The following is a 21,167-nucleotide window of genomic DNA, read 5'->3' as shown; positions in this document are numbered from 1 at the left end:
AGGGCTGTTAAGTGCAGTACATTAAGCTCCAGCTTGGCTTTTTCTTATTAAAGAGTTTGCTTATTGATGTAGAGAGAGATACTTGCAGACTGAGAGTCTGTCTTTCAGTTTTTGGTAGTGGTTCAGGAATCAGTGCAATTTTGATCTCTGTAGATAGCRATATTGGGATATTCATGGAAGATCATTATTGTGACTGCAGCCGCAATATGTAATTTAAGAAAGCCTTTGATTTGGCAACTGGAAAACTTAAAATAAATACAAATATAAGTTTTTATTGCAGAGGAGGACAGGAGGCAAGAAAGAATAGTATGTACAGTATATATTTCCACAGTACTCTTTTGCAGAGATAAATAAAAGATGGCATAGTACACCAAATTATGAAACCAGTCAGTAGGCACTTTATGTGGCTTAACAATTTTCTTTAGTTCCTAATTAATTTATGATTTAAATGTTTGACGCTGAAGTTCTTTTAACAGAAAGCRTTTAAGATCTTAAGAAACATCAGAGGGAGAATAACCATGTGGAGTGTTCTGTGGTCAGTAAACGCGTAGAACAGTATGTATTACCATAATTATTAATCTCCTGAAATATATAACGTACAGAATGCAGGTCATTTGGTGGCCAGATCTCCCTATCTCTCTCTTATAGAAAACTAGTTACTACTTATTCATCCCTTCTCTTACAGAAGGAAGAGGCTTTGCTAAGCGGGCCATTAGTCAGTGGGAGGAAGTGGGACTCCTTAAAAGCAGAAATGATGAAAATTGAATGGCAAGAAACTTTTTTAGTCATCAAAAAAGGGGTGGGAAGAAGGGCTACAGTCAGAAGATGGTGTTTTTGTATGACTTCTTGAGAGAAGAGGTTAATTAATGAAGTTGGTCAATGATTTTAGATTTTTTGAGACATCTATGTTCTTGTCATGAAACATGAAGTTTCACTGAGATGTGCCTCATATATTAAAGAAAAAAGTGATAGTGGTAGCTTTGTGTGAAGTAGTCCTTGACAGCAAATTCTTGTTTTTACTGCCCAGAACAACCCTGAATTTATAAAAGGTGCTCTTATCCATGTTTGTTAGGGCAGTTCCTGTAAAACTCATTTTTACTGGGCCTTTAAGTCATCTTTCAGGGCAGGGGTTGCGCATGTGTCTGCTGTATTGCTCTAGGTGAGTTGGCTGAAGATCCCGGGAGGAAAGAGCGTATTGATTCTCCTTCTGCAGGAACCTTTGAAATGGTGGCCAACCTGATAGCAGAGAGCGTGCAAAGACAGGAGACTCCTCTTTGCTTTGTGAAAATCGTCCGCTAGGTGAAGGGAAGCGACCTCGCCACCGAGAGAGGGGCGTTGGGGGGAAGCGAGCGGTTCCCCCGCTCATCAACTGGGCGTCCTTTGGCTTGTGCTGGCCGCTCAGTCAGAGCTTGCATGTGCTGTCTCTTGGCCAGCTTGTCGTGAGGGAAAACGGGAAGGAGTTGGAAACACTGTGCAGGTGGCTAGCGCGGACCTGGAGACTTTCTGACGTGTGAAGGATAAGATCAGAAAGAATATAAGAGAACCGTGGCATGGGGTATCAGAAACTATGGAATAGCTTGTTTTAATTATCTTTCCAGGCTTAGGTGTGTGTCCACATGGCTTATAAAAGAAGTCGATGAGATCTACCAGGTGATAATACTGCAGAGCCCTTTCTGTTTGTTTTTAGCTTTACAATGCCATTGGTTTTGTAAAGGGATGTGAGAGTCCAGAGAATTTGCTGGGTTCTTATTTGGGGTAGACCTAAGTGCTAAAGAACTTTCTGTTCTTTTTTTTTTTTTTTTTTTTTTTTTCAGATATTGAAAAATATCACTTGGTATGCTGAACGTGTTTTAACAGAGATCTCCCTTGGGAGTCTTCTGATACTGGTTGTGATAAGAACCATCCAGTACAACATGACACGGACAAGGGTAAGAGTTATATTTAACGCTTACGTACATACTGTTGAAGTTAGAAATCCACACTACGAATTCAATTTCAAACAGGGTGTGGGATTTTTCTTGGTTCTGTTGCAACCGGTTGGCATCTGAAGCTGTAGGAGGGAAGGAAATGGGAAGATCAGCCATATTAACTAATCACAATATTAAGTGCTTCTGAACTTGTAACACAATTTCTGTATTATCATTCGATTCATCGGATAAAATTYTCTAAAGTCCGTAATCCAAGTACAGCACTAGATATGTAATTCTTGAAAGAAATAGAGTTCAGATAAGAAGAAATTCCACATAAAGACTTACAGATTTATTTATTTATTTATTTGCCTGTATGAAGTTACGCAGAAGTGGAAATTTCAGCTCTGTTTGTTAGATTTTTTTTTTTTCTTCTTTTTAATGAAGTAGTACAGTGATTGGATAAGACCTTTCGAGTTCTGGCAAAGCATAACTGCTTCAACTTCGTAACCTTGTAGATTATTTTTGTGAATTTTTCAAGCATATGATTCTAAGCCTTATATCAAACATATATCAATGGTATCAGGCACTTTATTCAATTGTTAAAAGTATTTTAAAGTCACAGAACTTTTTTTACATTAAAACAACGCAAAAATTGATTAAATATATTTTGATTTGGAGAATGTAAGGATTTAACATTTATGATGAAACCAATTAGAGGAGAAGATTTTTGGCATATATTTGTAGAATTTTGAATTTGTTATGCTCAGGTATAAATGTATATTTTAGATATGCGTAGAGAAAAGAAATCCTTTACTTGTACAAATAATTAAACATTGATGCACAGGGACTGGTCACACCCCTAACTAGAAGTAAAGTCTGGAAGTCACATAGCTGTTTCTTGCAAAGTTGAATATACAGTTGGAAACCCTGCTATTTTTAATAATACCACAGTAAGTCAGTATGACAGTTTAAGATTAATTCTTTTTTCCCTTTTGAGCAGTAGTCCCATCCACATTTCCTTGTCTGTGGCCAGGATTAGTTGATACTGAAGACTCCCATATGGCTGTGGGTTCTGAAGTTTGTCGCGTCTGCGAAAAGCCTTCGCTTTGATAGGGCCGTCATTGAAATGCATATCTGGTCAAATGGTTTCAGAGTTTCTAATAGGGGAAGCAGAACTCTGAAGTATCATGCAGTAATAGCTATGGGGAGGTGGGATACCTCGAATGTTTAGAAAGAATTGGTAGAAAGATCAAGAGATATGAAGCAGAACATTTAGGATAAGATTATAAAAGGTAGGGGAGGAAAACGTCTTTCAGTATTTGTTACATCCGTGATGTTGTAAATCAACATTGCTAAAGATATAAGGGTACACACACGCACATATATGTGTACATGCATGTGCACACACACACTTGCACACACGCACTAAAATGTGTGAAATCACTCTTGTAAGCCTTATAGAAAACACCTTAAAACACTCCCAAGTACGCGATCAGCAGTTCTGCTATACATCTTTGACCACTTCCTATAAAGCAACAGATACTTATCAGTCTTCTGAGTGGTTTCCTTTAGCAGGTATCACTGTATATAAAAAGGAGAGTTTGATGTGTTTTTCTCCTCCCTATTTTTTTTTTTCCCAACAGGACAAGTACCTTCACACAAATTGTCTGGCAGCCTTAGCAAATATGTCAGCACAGTTCCGCTCACTTCATCAATATGCTGCTCAGAGGATCATCAGGTAAATATAAGACGTCTGAAATAGAGCTCTATTTAAACTCCTCTTTCTTTGCTGAAAGTCAGCAGCAGAGGAGCTTGAATTTTGTGTGCCTTAATAGATATTTCAGTTACTTAGTTCATCAGTTGGAACTCRGTTAACCCTCAATAAATCTGACTTGCTTCTAGAGCCTGATTCTGTTCTGAATGCACAAACAACACTCGTTTCTCTCTCTGAGAAACTTTTGACCGTTCTCTTAACAGAATAGCTCAGTGGCTGCTGTTAAACTGGAAGATTTTCGGTGATTTGTAGGAGCTATGCTTTTTCAGTCATGTATCAAGTTATTACAAAGATGCCCTGTGGGGTGGTTCTCACATACTGTGCACGCCGGATTTTCAGCTTAGTTCAGTTCTTCCCGCATGTTTGGCAAAAGATTTATTTGTTAAATCAGGCAAAACATAATGATTATTTTGTGACGGGGTCTTGTAAATATGGGCCATAGACCTTACACCTCTAGTTTTCAAATGATTATTTATAGTGATAAATTAATCAATATCTGCTCTGCTTCCAAAAATGGAGCCATAACTTTGGAGAAGTAGATACTGCAGTTGGTCCTTTTTTTTTTTTTTCCCCCCCCCTCCCCTGTGCTCCAGACCACTGTGTAAAGGCAGGTAATCATGCAGCAGGTACCGATCTCATTTTGGCAGCCAACCTGCTGCACACCCCAAAGCAAACCAGGAAGGTCCTTATTAATGCAATTTAGAGTAAACTTTTATAGTGCTTGGCAAGTATAGACTGTGTGCCAAAAACAAGTAAATGGTAACTGTGTGCCTGTACACTTTGTAAAGGACTGKGTTAACAATAAATACATTTTGTTCTTAAACCGCTGCTATTTAGGATTTAATTCTTTCCTGGCCCCTTGTGTTTGGGAAATGCTTGCTTCCCCATATATTAACTACTAACCGGCATGAATGCATCCTGTTATTACCTTCTCCCTGCTTGACACACACAATCTTTTCATGCCCCTGGCAATGTTAATGGACGTTCAGAATTTGAATTTGAGCTTTTTTTCCTGCTACCTGTTTCTGATAATGTCTCAGATATCTGTACTTCTCATTTCTCAAATCACAAGCTTGGAGTACAGGTGAATTTCTTCTCAGCTTTCCAAGCCTTTACTAATGTTGGCTTCTGAAGTGAAGTCGTAGATCCCTGCCTGGTGTTAGGTACGCTACCCTGAGGCTCACAAACTCACTCCAGTTCTTAATGTGGTTCTTCGTTGCCTGCTTCAGAGTTCCTTTTCCTACATTTCTGATTTTCTTCCATTTTATTCTATTGCTGTTTTCTCAGACCTAAGTGAGAGGTGTTCCTCTGATTATATTTTTGGGCCCTGCAGAAGTTACCTTGCTAGTCCTGGTATAGCTGGCTGTTATCACCAATCAGTTATTTTGTAGTTATGTAGCATAACGGCGTGTGTATTTCTGTGTGGCTTGCTTTTCATCAAGCTCCTCCAAGTTAATAGGCACCTACTGTTCAAAATTTAAAGCTGTGGTTCAAGTGGATTGTGGAATGACTAAGCATGCAGTGTGCTGGTGGATGAGAAGGGCTGGAAGGAGTAATCTCAGTACCCTTCTGCACATCTGACCTCAGCCTTTCTGCTTTGATTGAAAGGCAACAGGAGCGTTTACAGGCAGTGAGGCTCCTCCCGGCACCTGCATTTTTCCTAATGGGTTTTCTACCTTTCTCATGTGCTGTTTTCACCACCTGTAACTGCATCTTTGAGGCAGACTGACTCCCTGAGGGTTAAGACCCATCTCAAGACCCAAGGAAGGATGTGCAACGCAGTGAAATTCTCTTGCACTCCTTGCATGCAAAATGTCAACAATTTGCTGTAAAGCCTAGATGCCTTATTCATTTTAACTTTGCATGTCTAGACAGAAAATGTCCCTGTAACATTGGCTGCTTGATTTTAGTGGTGAAATAATTGTGCTAATATTCTTATCGGAGGTATAATTGCAAACTTTTGTTGTCACTTCATGCTGTTATGTGCAGAAAGGAGACCATAATGGTGAATGGCAGAAAACAAAAAGAAAAATTGCCGCACTTAAATTGTGTGTCAAATTATCTATTGGAGGGTGCTCTTTTATTGTATAAAGAACTAATAAAGCCACATTTGAAATATAATGCCAAATAGAAATAGAGATGTTAGAGCAAAGAAAATAGTAGTGGCATATTCAAAATTCTTAGTTCTTCAAAAAATGTAAGCTGTTAGTAGCTACCTTGATTGGTTTCTGTACAGCACTTAGCAGAGACTTAGCATGGGGTTGGAGGCAACGCGTTATTACAATTAATGTTGACAAAGGTTCAAATGCACTGAGAATTGCTCTGTCTTGTCCTTATTCAGAGAGTAAGACTGTGCTTAAGGCTAACTCTTCAGTAATCTTTGCGGACAGATAGAAGATAATTTAGTTTGTGACCTTGTAGCATTTGAAAAAAGTTTAGAGACTAGTCTGATGGGAGAGTTGTCTGAGCAGGGTGCTGGTTATGCCAACCAATGGGTGCTGGCAGGGTTGGAGTCCTATTTTCCTGGGTGGAAATAATGTAAGGATAGACCCACAAACTGGGCATGCCTATCAACTCGAAGGGGTTGCAAACAAAAGGGCAATATGATCTATATTATGTCATATAGAATATGATGTTTTTATATAGTCTAAAGATATTCCACCCTAACATTTTTAAGCAACTGCCATTTTGTAACCAGCTGCTTTTTATTACTGTATGGTAGAAGCTACAATGAAAGAAGGTGGCTTTAAATTTGAAACAGAACCAGAAAAACAAGGGGAGGGTTAAGGAATATACTGGATTTATTTTTTTAAATATGTGATATTGACCCAAAATCCTATTCTGCAGTTAGAAGCTGTACATCTGGACAATAGACACAGAAATGGCCACCAAGGTTGTGATTTAATTTGTCACTGTGATCGTGATTGCTTATAAATCCGAAGACCCTACTGTAAAAAAAATGTGTTAAATTCTGTAGTAAAATGTCCTATGGGACTATGACACGGGGAGGCTGGAAGGAGGAGTAAGCTCCAGAGGAGCCTTTCTCCTGTAAGGTTTTACTGCTAATATARCAGAACTTTCTCCTCGGGAACTTTACAACCAGGGGTTCCCAGGCAGGCTTAAGCACCGTAAAGGAAGTATTTTAAAACTGATTTCCTCTCAAGATGAATAGTTTCTTTATAAAGAAGTCTTGGTTATCAAGAAAAGCAATAGGAATAAATATTTATGAGCACATGTATTTCATAAGAGATACTTTGTCCTTCCTTTTCCCAGCTTATGGAGTCTGTTAGTCGCTATTATTAAATTTGGCCGCAGAATCTTTATACTTAGATTTTGATTCTGTCATCAGAGTGCAAGCACCTCTGTGAGGGAATAAACCACAGTGTTCATAATGAAAAAGTGTCTTCTCTGAAGGAAAAGCCTAAAAAGAAAAAAGGACTTTATTACTAAGTATTTTAGGGTATAGTTTTTAAAATTATAATAGCTGTGGAGCACTTAACCTAAAATCTGCTTAGCAATACAAGTGAATAAACAGTCCTACTTCAGGCCTCACCAGATGCTCTAATGATTCCTTCCGTAATGTGAGAAGTAATTCTGTTTCCATGCAAGCTTTTTTCCTAATCCTCTTCTGAGCAGAGACTGCCAGTTGTTATAAGTTACAAAGACTATTTTCTATGAAAGAATTCGCTGAGATTATTCAATAGAATATACCTAGAATCTCAATAAAATACAACTTTATAACATTGGGTAATTTATATCACATTCCAACGGGCAAGAAAATTGACAGATTTGTTTAAATCTCTTTTATCACAAGCAGCTGCTGGAAGTAAAAATAGATGTAATAGATGTTTTATAATCAGATGCAGCACAGGATGCATTTAATGCTGAATGTCCTCTACTGTAGACTGCCCTGACTTTGTATATATTGAGAGCCTTCACCTCTGTCTTCTGTTATCTTATTAATTGTGGAAGGGTTTGTTTTTAATTACGCAGAAGCTATTTAATCAGCATAGTGCTGAGAATATTGTCTGCACTGCACTGTCTCTCCTATCTGTAAAGTGCTGACACCTGTAGTATCTTTAAATAATACTGGTAGACTATTATAAAAATATCTGCATAGATGTGGGTATTGTCACAACTGATTAGACTACCAGATAGTATCTAAGCAGCAAAGCACAACCAGGTGAGGTGTTTCACCCCTGCAGCGAGGACAGGATAGGATTTTCCTTTGCTTGGTTTATTGGACAGGTCGGCTTTTACCGGTTTACTCTTATCAGCTTCATTTGCCCTGCCTTATTCTACTGGTACAATTACTAATAAGTAAAACTACACACCTAAGTGGCATAATAGCGCAAGAATTCAGTGTGTCACTTAAAGCCACACCTCAGCTTGCATTAATTCCTCTAACCTATTTGGAAACAGCTTTTGTGATATTTGACTTTTCTATAGCTAGTCTGCGTCCTATAGTATTGTGTGGCACTCTTGAAAATGGAGAAAAGGCCTTTTCCCTAAACAGCTCTARGATGGCATCTCATCGCTCTGTCATTCTAATAAAATTAGTGACATAAGACTAATTACTTAAGGCAAATATTTTATAGCTTCCTATAGCGTAATGCTTGCTGTTTTCTAAGCAGGCGCATACCACTAGAGGTTGCCATACACCTCACTAATTAAAGACATGCACATTTAACATTAAATGAATTTATAGAGCTAGAAACATAGTTTTTCCTTTTTTTCTACTCTATCACCACAGCTATTCACATGCATGGCTGTGTGAACTGCTAACAACATTATATCAGTTGTACTTCTCTCTGTTAGATGACAGAAAAGTAGGAACTTAAGAGAAATGTCAAAAGATGTTGCATAATTATATGAGCGTAATGTTTTGCTGATTCCTTTGGCTATCCTAGGGAGTTAAATGGGAGTCAGAGGAAGATAGGAAATAAGAGATTTTTGTCATTCTCCTAAAGCTCATGGAAGTCAGGTGGAATAAGGAAAAAAGACCTGCTTAAAAGGAACCGCATTTTAGCAGATCAGAGATTTCTTTGACTTGTGCATGCTGGATCATGAGAGTGTAATATGTTTTACCTGAGTGTCATCCTAACCCTGCTGTACCTCTGTTATGAGAGCGAAGAGTGAGTTATGTGCAACCAGCCATACTGATACTGCTGAGTATCTGTAAGAAGCAGAGATCCTAACCCTACTTCTCACTGATCAGCTAGCCTTGAAGCTGATGGTGGTGAGGGATGGAAGAAATCCTGGAGCATGATGCTGGGCTTCAGAGTGTAGCTCAATATTACTTTTTTTCTAATAGAGTTTCAGGTAGTGTCCTTAAATATCCATACTTCAGTAGTAAAGTCTTATTTTTGTCATCTGAGAAGGGGTGGATTCTTTCTTTTTACATTCTATATGTACATACAGCTTCTACAAGTACATGAGCAACAAAAGGAAGGCTAGGAAAAACGTTGGCCTGCTGCTAAATGGGTCAGGGGCCCTGGTGACAAAAGACATGGAAAAGGCCAAGGTACTTAATGCCTTCTTCATCTCAGTCTTTACTGGTGAGACTGGCCTTCAGGGATCTCAGGTCCCTGGGACCAGAGGGAAAGTCTGGAGCAAGGAAGACTTACCCACACCCATGTTGCAAGGCCACTCTTGATTATCTTTGAAAGGTCATGGAGTTTGGGAGAGGTTCCTGAGGACAGGAAGACAGCAATGTCACCCCGATCTTCAAGAAGGAGGATCTGGGGAACTACAGGCTGAGTCAGCCTCACCTTGATTCCAGGGAAGGTTATGGAGCAACTAGTCCTGAAAACCATTTCCAGGAGCATGAAGGACAAGAAGGTGATTAGGAGTAGTCAGCAAGGATTTACAAGAGGGAAATTGTGCTTAACCAACTTGATAGCCTTCTACGATAAGATGACTGGCTTGGCGGATATGGGGAGAGTGCTGAATGTTGTTTATATCAAATTTAGTAAGGCTTTTCACATCGTCTCCCATTACATCCTCATAGACAAACTGATGAAGCATGGACTAGATAAGTGGCCAGTGAGGTGAATTGAAAACTGGCTGAACTGCTGGGATCAGAAGGTTGTGATCAGCAGCATGAAATTCAGCTGGAGTCCAGTCGCTAGTGGTGTAAACTAGGGGACAATACAGAGTCCAGTACTGTTTAAAATGTTCATTTATGACCCGGATTGTGGGACCGAGTGCACCCTCACCAAGGTTGCAGACGATACAAAACTGGGAGGTGTGGCTGATGCACCAGAAGGTCGTGCTGCTATTCAGAGGCACCTTGACAGGCTGGAGAAATGGGCAGAGAGGAACCTCATGTAGTTCAACAAAGGGAAGCGCAAAGCCCTGCACCTGGGGAGGAATAACCCCATGCACCAGTACTGGCTGGGGGCTGACCTGCTGGAGAACAGCTTTGCAGAGAAGGACCTGGGGCTCTTGGTGGATGAGTTGGCCATGAGCCAGCAAAGAAGGCCAATGATATCCAGGGCTGCATTAGGAAGAACATTGGCAGCAGGTCAAGGGAGGCGATCCTCCACCTCTACTCAGCACTGGTGAGACCACACCGGGAGTGCTGTGTCCAGTGCTGGGCTCTCCAGTCCAAAGAAAGACATGGATTTACTGGAGCGGGTCCAGCAAAGGCCCCAAAGATCTTTAAGGACTTGGAGCATCTGACATACAAGGAGAGGCTGAGAGAGCTAGGGCTGTCTAGCCTGGAGAAGAAGAACCTCAGACGGGATCTTACCAATGTTCATGAATATCTGATGGGGGGGCATAAAGGAGACAGAGCCAGACTCTCTTCAGTGGTGCCCAGTGACAGGATGAGAGGGCACAAACTGTAACACAGGAAATTCCACTTGAACATAAGAAAACACTTTACTATGAGGGTGATTGAACACCGGAACAGGTTGCCCAGAGAGGTTGTGGAGTTTCCATCCCTGGAGGTATTCAAAACCCAACTGGACATGGTCCTCGGCAACCTGGTCTAGGTGACCCTGCTTGAGCAGGGCTTGGGCTAGATGATCTCCAGAGGTGTCTTTCCAACCCCAATGATTCTGTGATTCATTCTTTAACAGCATCTTCATCATTTTATAGTATCGACTGTTTTGTAAGCTACCAAAAAAAAGTTCCCCTCCATGTGCTGCCGTTTTTGAGAAGTTTCACCTCCACAGCCAAACTATTTGGTTTGTACTTTACTATGTTTGATATTTACTTATTCTACCACTGTTTCTTTTTATAGTAGTCTTAGGGGGTTGTCCTGAGTGAAAACAATTAAAGTTTTTCAAGAAAGAGTGCATGATGTTGCTTTAAAATTCATGTTTTGAGCTCAGTTAAAGATAATATTTAATCCATTTTAATCTGAAATTGAAATATGAGCATTTCTGTAGATTTTTATGATATTATGAGCTGCTTTTTCAGAGTATGAGGTTTGAGCAGTGCTGGAACAACTGCAAGGCATGATCTTCATTGCTGTTTTGATAGCAATGGCAAAGAAAAGCAACTGCAGGTCATCACTGTTCTATTTGAATAGACAATGCCATTTTTTAAAAACATCTTTAATCCAAAGAAAATATTTTCCTTCCCGTTCCCTTTTGTTGTTTTGACAATTTAGTTCTAAGAATTATATTTTCACTGGTTTTTATTTTATATTCTCAGTTTTACRCATTCATGCAACATATGTGTTAATAATTAAGGATTTACCAGCTGCAAGTGGCAGTGATCAGCAAATTTCATGCTGGATGAGAAATAAAAGTTTACTGTAGATAATGCTACAAAGAGTGAAAAATACATATGGTATGAGGGCAAAATATATTTTTCATAGCACTGATTGTTTACTTTGGCTCTTTCCTAAAGAAGGCTTTGGATTTTGATTTACATGTGTATTTTATAATCCTGTGTATGAAACCATGTAGATAGTCTATTAAAATATGGATGGAGTAATGTGCATCTGGAAAGATGTCAGACTGTAATGATTTCAAGTTTATCTGCTTTTTTTTTTTTTTCAGTGATGGCCCTAATTTCCCTAAATGAAATTGTCAAAAGTTCTGTAAAACATTTGTGATTAACAGAGTAACTCCTGGTTGAAAAGTGAATTACAAAAATGGTTTTCAGTACAAATTTTTTCTAGTTGGGCACACAGGTTTTAATAATTTAAATGTGTGTGTCTTAGGCATTGGTACAATGCCTGAGTGCCTGGGCTTGCGGATACGAGAACTAGTTCATTTGCAGAACGCAGCTTTAGGGTTCAGTGCCTATCCAGGAATGGTTTTAGCGTACAGTATAAATATCTGTTGGGTTTGTGAATTTGAATGTTGGCTAATTCACAGTGTCCCTTTAAAAAAAAAAAAAAATTATGTTTTTCTTTCTGTTTTCTTTTATCGATCATCTTTATAGAATCATACATTTTTGTCATGTTCCCCAAATTATTTGTTGGAATGCTTGACCTTTTAGTTTGCTTGAATATACTTTATGCCTACCTTTGTATAGGCTCTGTATAAGCAGATTTAGTGTCTTATAGTATTGTTCTTAAACGAAGAAAGCATATGACTTGCCTGTGCTTTCCCCTACCTTTGTTGCTTTTATAAATTGGGGACAAGGAGGAACTCAATCAAATTTTTCACGTGTCACTGTGTTTGGTAGAATGATGATGAAATGCATGTCTTAATTAGGTCTGGTATCAAGGCCTTTTTTTTTCCCTCTGATGTTGGATTTTGTATTAAAAAGGAGGAAAAAAAAAAGGCAATTGATTAAAGTTTTATATAAGTGGAGCTTTTAAGCACTTAAGCGAGCTAGCTTAACTTCCTGAAACTGAGTGCCAAAAGAAGAGAGCTGAGCTTGAGAAACAGACTTACATCCCTGGCTTGTAAGTTTGAAATCCCCCCCCTTTTTTTTTTATTAGTTTTTTTTTTATAGTAGTTTTTTGGAAATTGTCAGTGTTAAGGCCCCATTCAGGTGTGCACGTGGAGCTTTCGGTTCTTATGGCTTTGGGGATCAATTGAAGGAGCTCCTGATTTCACAGGCTTGAGTTTGAAAGCAAAAAAAAAAAGTAATTTCAGAATAGTTTCATGTCCATCATCAGTTCCTTAGAGGTAAGTTGTAGCACTGTGGTTTGGGGGTTGGCTGTGCTGTTGTTGTTGTTAGTTTTGTTTTGTTTTGTTTTTTAACTCCAAACCTAAGCTTTCTTCAAAAAAGATCTCATAGAAGCAGAAGACATTTTGAGCTGGCCAGGCATTTACCTATTCAAATAGCCCGGTAAAAGAAAAGAAAAACATTTATGCAGGAGCAAGACGTGTGATCTGACCTGCTTATTAGGGGCCACGCTGAACTGAAAATTCGGAAATTATTAGTGCGTGAATGTGGTGAGATTAGAATTTACCAATTGCTTAATAAAACTTCTTATCTGTGACAGCAACGGGATGTAATTGCTGGCTTGAAATTCGTTCGGCTGCTCACATAGGAAGATAAGCAAATTGCTCCCCCACCTTGCTTTACGCTACGTGAGCATTCTGGTTTTCCTGCCTATTTTTTCTTTCTTTTATGCTCACGGTGCTGTAGAGAAGCTCTTTAAAATACACCTTCCTGTTGCAATCGAAAACAGCAGTGGGACAGTTGGTGCAGAAAACTTGTGAAACAGAGTTACCCAAATCAAAGGCAGTTCTTAGGCAGCAAAACTTGGGGGGGGGGGGAATGCCAGGTTGCTGCATGAATGCTTCCAAGCTGTTTGATTTCTAAGTTAGTTCTCATTTAAAAACATAAGTGTAGGGACAGAGGAGTTGCTTCTGATACCGGATTCTCGTTTCCAAACGGATGATAAGACTTCCGAATAGCAGGCACTTAGAAACTTTAAATGGGATGTGCGACCCGAGCGAAAGAAATTCAGTGAATGGGATATGTAGTACTTTTCTTAAACTTGTCTTTATGGCTTCTTTCCTGTAGCAGAGGAACAAACGGCATTAAATTGGAAAGAGTCATTTTTTAAATATAAATTTTCCTATTAATTGTTTTGAATTTAGAGGTGGAACTCTTTCACTCTCTGAAAACTTGCATTAAAAACTCTTATTTCAGAAATGTCAGCTTTCAGTTTTTAATAATCAGAGAGCAACATAATATAATTTAGATGTCAGTAGATAGAACTAAAATGTAATAGCCCAACCTGTGCCTTTATCAACACACAACGCGGAAACTCTCTCCCGTTTCCTTTAGTAGTTCTGTTGGGAATGTTGTAACAAGGTGTTTCTGTGGCTTAGAGCTGTGTGGCCTTGAGGACGCTTTGAAACGTCTAAGTTTGCCTAATACCCAGCACATGGGAACCTGGACATTCGTAGCAGCTTTTTAATGCCACTGTAAGTAAGAAAGATCAATAAACAAGTCTTTTATATCCTGAGTTCAAATCTTAATTGGACYGTTAAATTAAATCTCGGCTTACTCATCTCTTATTCATAACAGAGAAGTGTCCATAATAGAAACCCTGGAGAAAAGGGTCTTTTGCTGATTTCATACCAGTGTGCGTCAAGAGACTCTTCAGAAGTCAAATTATATAACAATAAAAGATTAAGCTCCAAAAGGGGTTCTCAGAATTAAAGTCCTGCGGCCAGGGCTGTTAAATGCTGAGCCGCTGAGCATCCGCTTTCCTCCTTTCCTTTTTTTTTTTTTTTTTTTTTTTAAACCAAAAGAAAAGGAAGAAGAAATGGAAGGTAATCAGTAGTTTCACTGAACGAGTGATATCTGCCTCTGCAGATACTGTGAGGGATATAGTTGCAAATCCTGGCTTCTGAAGATGAAATGTAAATATCTCTGCTCTGGGCTGTTCCAAAGTAATAGGTAATTATTTCCTCTCCTTTTCTTTTGCATCGTATGTGAATTGTCCTTGTGCTAAAAGTAAATACCCTTAATGAAAATAAGAGCAATATTAGGACTGGGTTCTTTTCTAACCATGAGAAAAAGCATCTTTCTGGGCTCTCAACCTCATGTGATTTGTGTGCCACTCAGCTAGTTTCTTTGATTTTGTACGTTTGCCTAAAAGCAGAGGAGAAAGACCTGTTCATCCCGGCAAACTTCCGTTGCCCTGTAATAGTCTGCTTGATGAATTTACGTAACTTTGAGATATTTGCGTGTTGATACCTTCCCCCCCGTGTGTGTGTCCTTTGCTTTGGTGACATTTGCCCTGTGKTGTACACCTTAGATTTTTAGAGATAAATTCATGTTCTTCAGTATAGATGGCCACAGAACCGATTGGCTGAAATAACCTCAAAAATAAAAATTAAAATCCTCAAAGATGGTTCGCTTTTAATGCTTCTTGAGTTTGAARTAGTCCTGGTAGCATTTTAGCGTAGAGGAGAACCCATTTGTAGCTAACCTGGATATAAAATGATATTCTGGCTATAAGAGCTACTGCAGGATGAGAATGTTTTTGTTGTTTTTTTTTCTCCCCCCCCCTCCCACTGTGCAGTATGTTACAAAAATGATAATCCCATTTTTACTGGATGTTCCAAGAGATGTTCTGAAAATGGCTTTTCAGAAAAGGGCCTTCATCATATTGCCATGTTCAAGCAATGTTTGAAAAACTTGATTTTTCTCTGCAGACTGTTAGGAGTAGAAGTTGCGTGCACAGMAGGATACTTGAAGAGATTTTTGCATCAACTGTTTAGCCTCGGCTTTTTGGTAGTTTTGGCTTGTTCTCTCATGAGCTGTTCACTGGCACGGACGCACTGCTCTATTTGCAATTGCTTTTCATGCTCGTTTTTGTCCGCTGTGTCGCTGATACTTCTTATACATAAGGAGTTTGCAGAATCTCTGGAGAGGCTTTTGTTGGGATGTAGAAACAATATACAAAGATGTCAAGGGTGTTAAATAAAAGAAACATATGCTGGCCTTATTAGTAGCTTGCTGACCTAGATTAGCTGTGGGGAAGCTTATAAGCTGATCAGCTGTTCCAAAATTGAGAGGTGTCATTGCAATTAGTAGACAAGGCTGTGACAAAATGAGGAGAGAATTGTTAAAATAAGGGAAAAGAGAATATTAGCAGCAAATGGCCTTCTTTTGATATGACTTAGCAAAGTAGAAATGTAATCGAGTTAATTTTTGAAACAAATGAAGCATTCTTTGTTGCTGTGCATTGAGTGTAGTTGTGCTCAGAGATACTAAAATACCATTCCATGCCGCTTTAGCTCTAGCAACGGAAAGAGGAGCGAGTACTACATGCGGTTGGCCTCTTTGCCTGTAACATATGGAGGTGAGGTTTTAGGCTGATATCAGCTGTTTCCAACATGGAAATATCATTGAACTTGGTTTAAGCCTGGTTGAACCTGCTGGGGWTTCTTAGTGGGCACCTGGTAGGACATTAATACCCTCGCTACCCATCTGGTGTAGGCAGCCGAACGCCGCATACCATTAGAGGTGCTCTGAGCCTGGCACCCGCGAGCTCCTGCTCCTGGAGGTTTCCCAGATGGACAGACTGACAGCTTTAGTTTGAGATAGGTTGGATCTGTGCGAAGCGCTAGAATATATCCCAGCAAATGCCTAGTTTCTGAGTAGTTCCTCTCACCCTGAGAAGGATGTGGTGTGAGGTTGGGATGGGGGTTGTTTTGGGGTGGGATTTTGAAGTGGTGTAGCCTAGTGGGCTCATTACAACGTCTGCTTTCCATGTCTACTTCTGCACCAGCTTGCGGAGGTGGCTGGAGCAAACTGCTGCTTTTCATATAAAAGASCGGAGGTGCATGTACCRTGCTAAAAACTCAKCTTTGGACAATATACTTCTGGTGTYCCTGACCACTTTGCGTGTGTYTCCTGCAAGATGTAGCCTTTGCGATAATTGTTTCGCTTTGGCGAAGGTTGTTTTCTGCCAAATTGTGCTGCGCTTCGGTGTGTTACAAGCTGTTAGTCACCACCAGGCTGAATGTGGAATCAAACGAATGTAATTCAAATTAGCAAAAAATCCTGGCCCGRGGACTGAAGTAAATGCAAGTCTTGGTATCTATTTCAGGGAATTTAAAGCATCAAACGGATTCTTRTATGCAACAAAAAGCTGCTGTTTGGGTGTGGCAAGTCCCCTTGTCCCACCTTAATGCATAGTTACTGTTCCCCATAAGCTCTCTGGAAATAGTGCAGTTTGATAATAGTCTTCAAATTGGGAAATTTTTTTTTTTTTTTTGTGAAAGCTTACAGCTTTCAAAACTGTTTATCTTGCACATCTGTTGTTATGGAGAGGAAGCAATATTTGGGGAAAGCCTTCCGTGATACTGCCCGTCTCCCATTTGTCTTGATGGGCTAGCCTGCCAGCCCGGCTCTGCCTCGCCCTTTGCCTGTCACTCGCTGTTGGTCACCTGCAGTGTTTTGGCCATCGTTGTCTTCTGTAACTCATTTTAGAAGTGCTTGCAGTCTTGAATTACTGCTATTGTCCTCTGTTGAATTTGTGCAGAAATGCCAYGTGGACTAACTATTCCTGTGATGCCCTTCTAGTGCTGTTTTACAGATGAATTTGCAGAGTAAATTGAGACTGTCAGTTCTTCATAGATGCTTAGTGTTCAGATCCCAGCTCCAGCAGCAGAGCTAGAATTGACCCTGGCACTTGTGCAGTCCCTGTTGCAGAGAGTGCTGTGAGCGCCCCAGATTGTCCTGAGCACCCATTACAAACTGCAATATTGCACATTGCAAAATAATTGCTTTAGACGGACTTTAATCATTCTTGCTTTATTTTGGGGGAGCTAAAGGGAAGAGATGTGGTTGCTCAGGTTTGTGCAAGATGCTCGAAAGGTTCTTGTGTTGTTGCAGCTTCTGTCCCTTCTCGCCTAGGCAGCTCGTACAAGATAGCAGATTCAGTGACATGCACGCTACCGCTGCTCTGAGTCGGAATCGGTGAAGAGGGTAAAACATGCAGATAACGAGTTGGCTTGGTAATTGCTTAAATAAGTTCCAATAAGGGAAACTGTCATACGTTTTTTAAAAGTTTTATTTCTGAAATCTACACAGCAGAAGAAGCTCAGATAGGTTTCCTAGTGCAAATCAGATGCAGACAGTATGTCAAATAACGTGTACGTAGCAGAGTAAAGAGAGCGTTTAGGCATTTCTTATTTGAAATCTAGAGCAAGGGTACCTCCAATCTCAAATGCATGTGGTTTGGGAATTTCTCGTATCTAATTTACCTGAGATCATTTTAAGTTTTATAAATTTTCAGTTATTTGAAAACATCTGAATATTCAAAGGAAAAATAATTTCCATGGAATTGTATTGGGAATTTTTGGTTTCATTTTCTTTTTTCTGCCGTTCACAAATTGGCCTTTGGTAATGTGCTGTGGTGTTCAAAATAATCTGGCAATCAAAAATGTGATATATTCATGAAAGGAGGCTCGTTTGTAGCAAAATGCGGTATTGCTAGCAATTACTATATGACTTCAGCAAGTTCCAGAAGAAAAGCTGGTATGCAAATTTACTTTGTTATTTTTCCATATTTGCAAGGAAATTGAACAGTTCTTCCCATTTGGTCAGACCAAGGTCCAGTTCAACCTGGAAGCTGCTCTCCAGCAGCGTTTGCTGGTGGCTGCGTAGGAGGGCTATGGGGAGACCAAGCGTGCAGCAGCGCTTCCCCCGTTTAGTCTCCCAGGCCCCAGGAGTTTGCCGGCAGGGCATTTACCTGCCTTCAGAGTCCCTCTTTGAGCCAGCTAAGCACTCTTAGCACCCACACCGGCCTTCCTTGGTAGCGCCTGCCATGCTCTAATGTGCTGCCTGCTAAGGTATTACTTTCTTTTTTATAATGAATTTAGCACCTGCTATTTTCATTTGATGTCTTCTAATTTTTTGTATCTGAATATCATACGTTTTCCATTTTAAAAAGTGTATTCTGCGGTAACAATTGTCCTGCATCAGATTTGCTAAGGTTAAAAAAAGAAAAAAAAAAAAAGCAAGGGGAAATAAAGAATTTAAGTAGTCTTTTAGAAACTATTATTTGTTATTCTGGTTGAACCTTAGAAACTGCAGTCTTGTCTTCTCAGTTAGTTTTGAATGAGATGTATTTATAGGACGGTGTTCTGTAACAGAAATAAAGAAGTGACTCAAGATAATGACTTGCTTGAACCTGTCTTTTGTCTTCCGTTGCAGGCTATTTGGCTCATTAACTGTTTTTTGCAGATACAACATGCACTGATTCCTTTTTAGAAATTTTCTCTTTGGAGAGAAATTTGGAGAATGGTCTAAATAAATGCATGAATAATGCCACAGGGATTTAGCTTTGACAAACTAAAATTGTATTATTGCTGTAAGTAAAGATTAGTATGAAACAAAATATATCATTGATTATAAATCATGTTTGTTTTTTTCTTGTAAGACTGCTGCTTATTTCACATTTAACTAATGCCATTATTTATATATGTCTGATGTCTTCACAGCTTTGCAGTTCAGTGAACTAACTTCTACCTCCAGGTGTGTGGAAACAGGATAGATATGAGTGAGGGAGTAACTGCTGGAGAAGAAAATAAACCGGTTACTGATAACAAATCCATATGAACTGGTTCAGTCCCTTCCAAAGAGAAGCCCCCTTCAAAGAGCTTTTTGAAAACTTCCTTTCAAATAGGTACACACCACACATGGAAATCTGGAATTTAGACCCCACGCTTAAGTAAGGATTTTCAAATAGGCTTTCTAACTGCTTTTAGGAGGACAGAATAACTGTGTATGAAATTTCCGTGCCCATAAATACTTGAGCCAAGACATTTCTCACCACCATATTCTTTCACCGGAATTTGCATGGCTCACAGGAAGAATATTGTGCTTTAAAAATCTAGCACTTTTAATGGAGGGTGAAACTATAGGCACACACACACACAAAAAAATCAGGATTTAACAACCTTAATGTGCATCAGGTCTTTGTTGAATGACTCAACTTTTTTAATGGTAATGGCCTTCAGCAAGTTTAGGAAAGAACAGGCTTTTAGATAAAGTAAATACACTTAGTTCTGCAGTGCGTAAATAAATTTGCTGCGAAGTTGTGTTGAGACATGTTTCTATAACTCATTAATTGTGCTCTTGGGTCCACAAATAGGTCTTTCTCCAAATACCACAATTTACATTGGGCTCGGATTAGAATAACGTTGCGAAACGCGGGGCAGCTCAGACAAGCTGTGCCGAACAGTTGTCAGCTGACAGCCGGAGAGCCCCCTCTCGCTGCGCGCTGGTAGCTGTTGGCCTCCTGACGGAGGACGTTCAGGTTCATACAGGCTGYGGACCTGTGGCTTGTGCAGAGATGCAAATGTCTGTATGAAAACCAGTGTAGTAGGCGTCTCCCGTAGTCCTCGGTAGAGTTTATGAATTATTGCAAGTGTCTAGCCAAAGGATGAAAGTACAGAACATTTCAAAAGCAACATTCCCATAGTGGCATTTCTTAAGCTGCCAGGGATATGTGCTTTCCAAAAACTGGTGCATCCGTATGGTTAAAGCCTTCGTTCTTTGTCTCAGACTTTGGTACTGCATCAACCCTTCCTCCTAGCTCTTTATATCTTTATTCCTATGGGTCTTCAGTTCCTTGTGTCTGGTTCTAATATACAAACTTTTGTTCTCCTTGACAGAACTTCAGTTGTACAGAGATAATTTGGCCTCTCTGTACAAGAATCTCATAATCTATCGTTTGACTTTCAATCTAGTGAATATGTCAGGGTATCTCCAAAGTTTGTTTATTTTTCATTTCCTTGCTGCCCTTCACAATAAATATTTTTATGCGTAAAGATAATATTCCTCTTGTAAGCCTTTTGTGTACATTTGGCCAGTGTTGTGACAGAGTGCTTCTTCAGGGCATGGGAACTTATGTCTGTGACGCATTATCACAAATAATTGCTTCTGAAATATTTAAATAGTTTTCATGCTTCTCTGTTCTGTGCTGTTATGGCACCTTTGACCCTATGACCTCCACACTGCTGTTTCACAATAATGTAATTAAAAATCCTGTCATCACTCTATGCTATAAGATATAAATTTATTGGTTATTTCACTTGCATTTGAAAAGTAGGCCTGAAAAAATGAAGTTTTTGTTTCTTTGTTTTTAGAAAGCTAAGTTGTACTTTTGAAGTTAGGAAAGTTAGGCAAGGATCAAGGAGGATGGAAACCGGTAGTGAAGTAGGATCAAGTCAGGGATTACTTAAGAATTGACACACGCAAGTCCTTAGGATCTGTGTGTGCTGAGAGCTGACCTATGCCATTGCAAGACCACTGTCTATTTTTTGAAAAGTCGTAGAAGGAAGGTCCCCAATGACTGGGAAAAGACAGCAAGGACATCTGGGGAACTGCAGGCTGGGCAGCCTCACTTTGACCCCTGGGAAAATCCTGGAGCCACGGCTTCTTGGAAGCCATTTCTAAACACATCAATGAGAAGAAAGGGATTGACAACAGCCAGCATAGATTTATCAGAAATAGTTTGAGCTTGACCAACTTGTCTGCGGTGATAAAATAACAAGGTCTGTGGAGAAGGGAAGAGTGGTGGAAGTTGTCTA

General features: G+C 39.6%; 1 protein-coding gene across 4 annotated transcripts in view; it reads left to right on the top strand.

Annotated features, from left to right (window-relative positions):
- Positions 1-21,167, top strand: part of DYM (dymeclin) — a 220,809-nt gene that overhangs the window by 103,095 nt on the left and 96,547 nt on the right. For all 4 annotated transcript variants that reach the window (XM_026092225.1, XM_026092226.1, XM_026092227.1 and 1 more), the window contains 2 exons: positions 1,815-1,928; positions 3,554-3,648. In XM_026092225.1, coding sequence (XP_025948010.1) covers positions 1,815-1,928; positions 3,554-3,648 — 209 coding nt within the window. The remainder of the gene's footprint in view (positions 1-1,814; positions 1,929-3,553; positions 3,649-21,167) is intronic.

This window comes from Apteryx rowi, unplaced genomic scaffold (assembly GCF_003343035.1).
Source record: "Apteryx rowi isolate R43461 unplaced genomic scaffold, aptRow1 scaffold_95, whole genome shotgun sequence".
Taxonomy (NCBI): Eukaryota; Metazoa; Chordata; class Aves; order Apterygiformes; family Apterygidae; genus Apteryx; species Apteryx rowi.
This window is presented reverse-complemented; position numbering and strand designations above follow the sequence as displayed.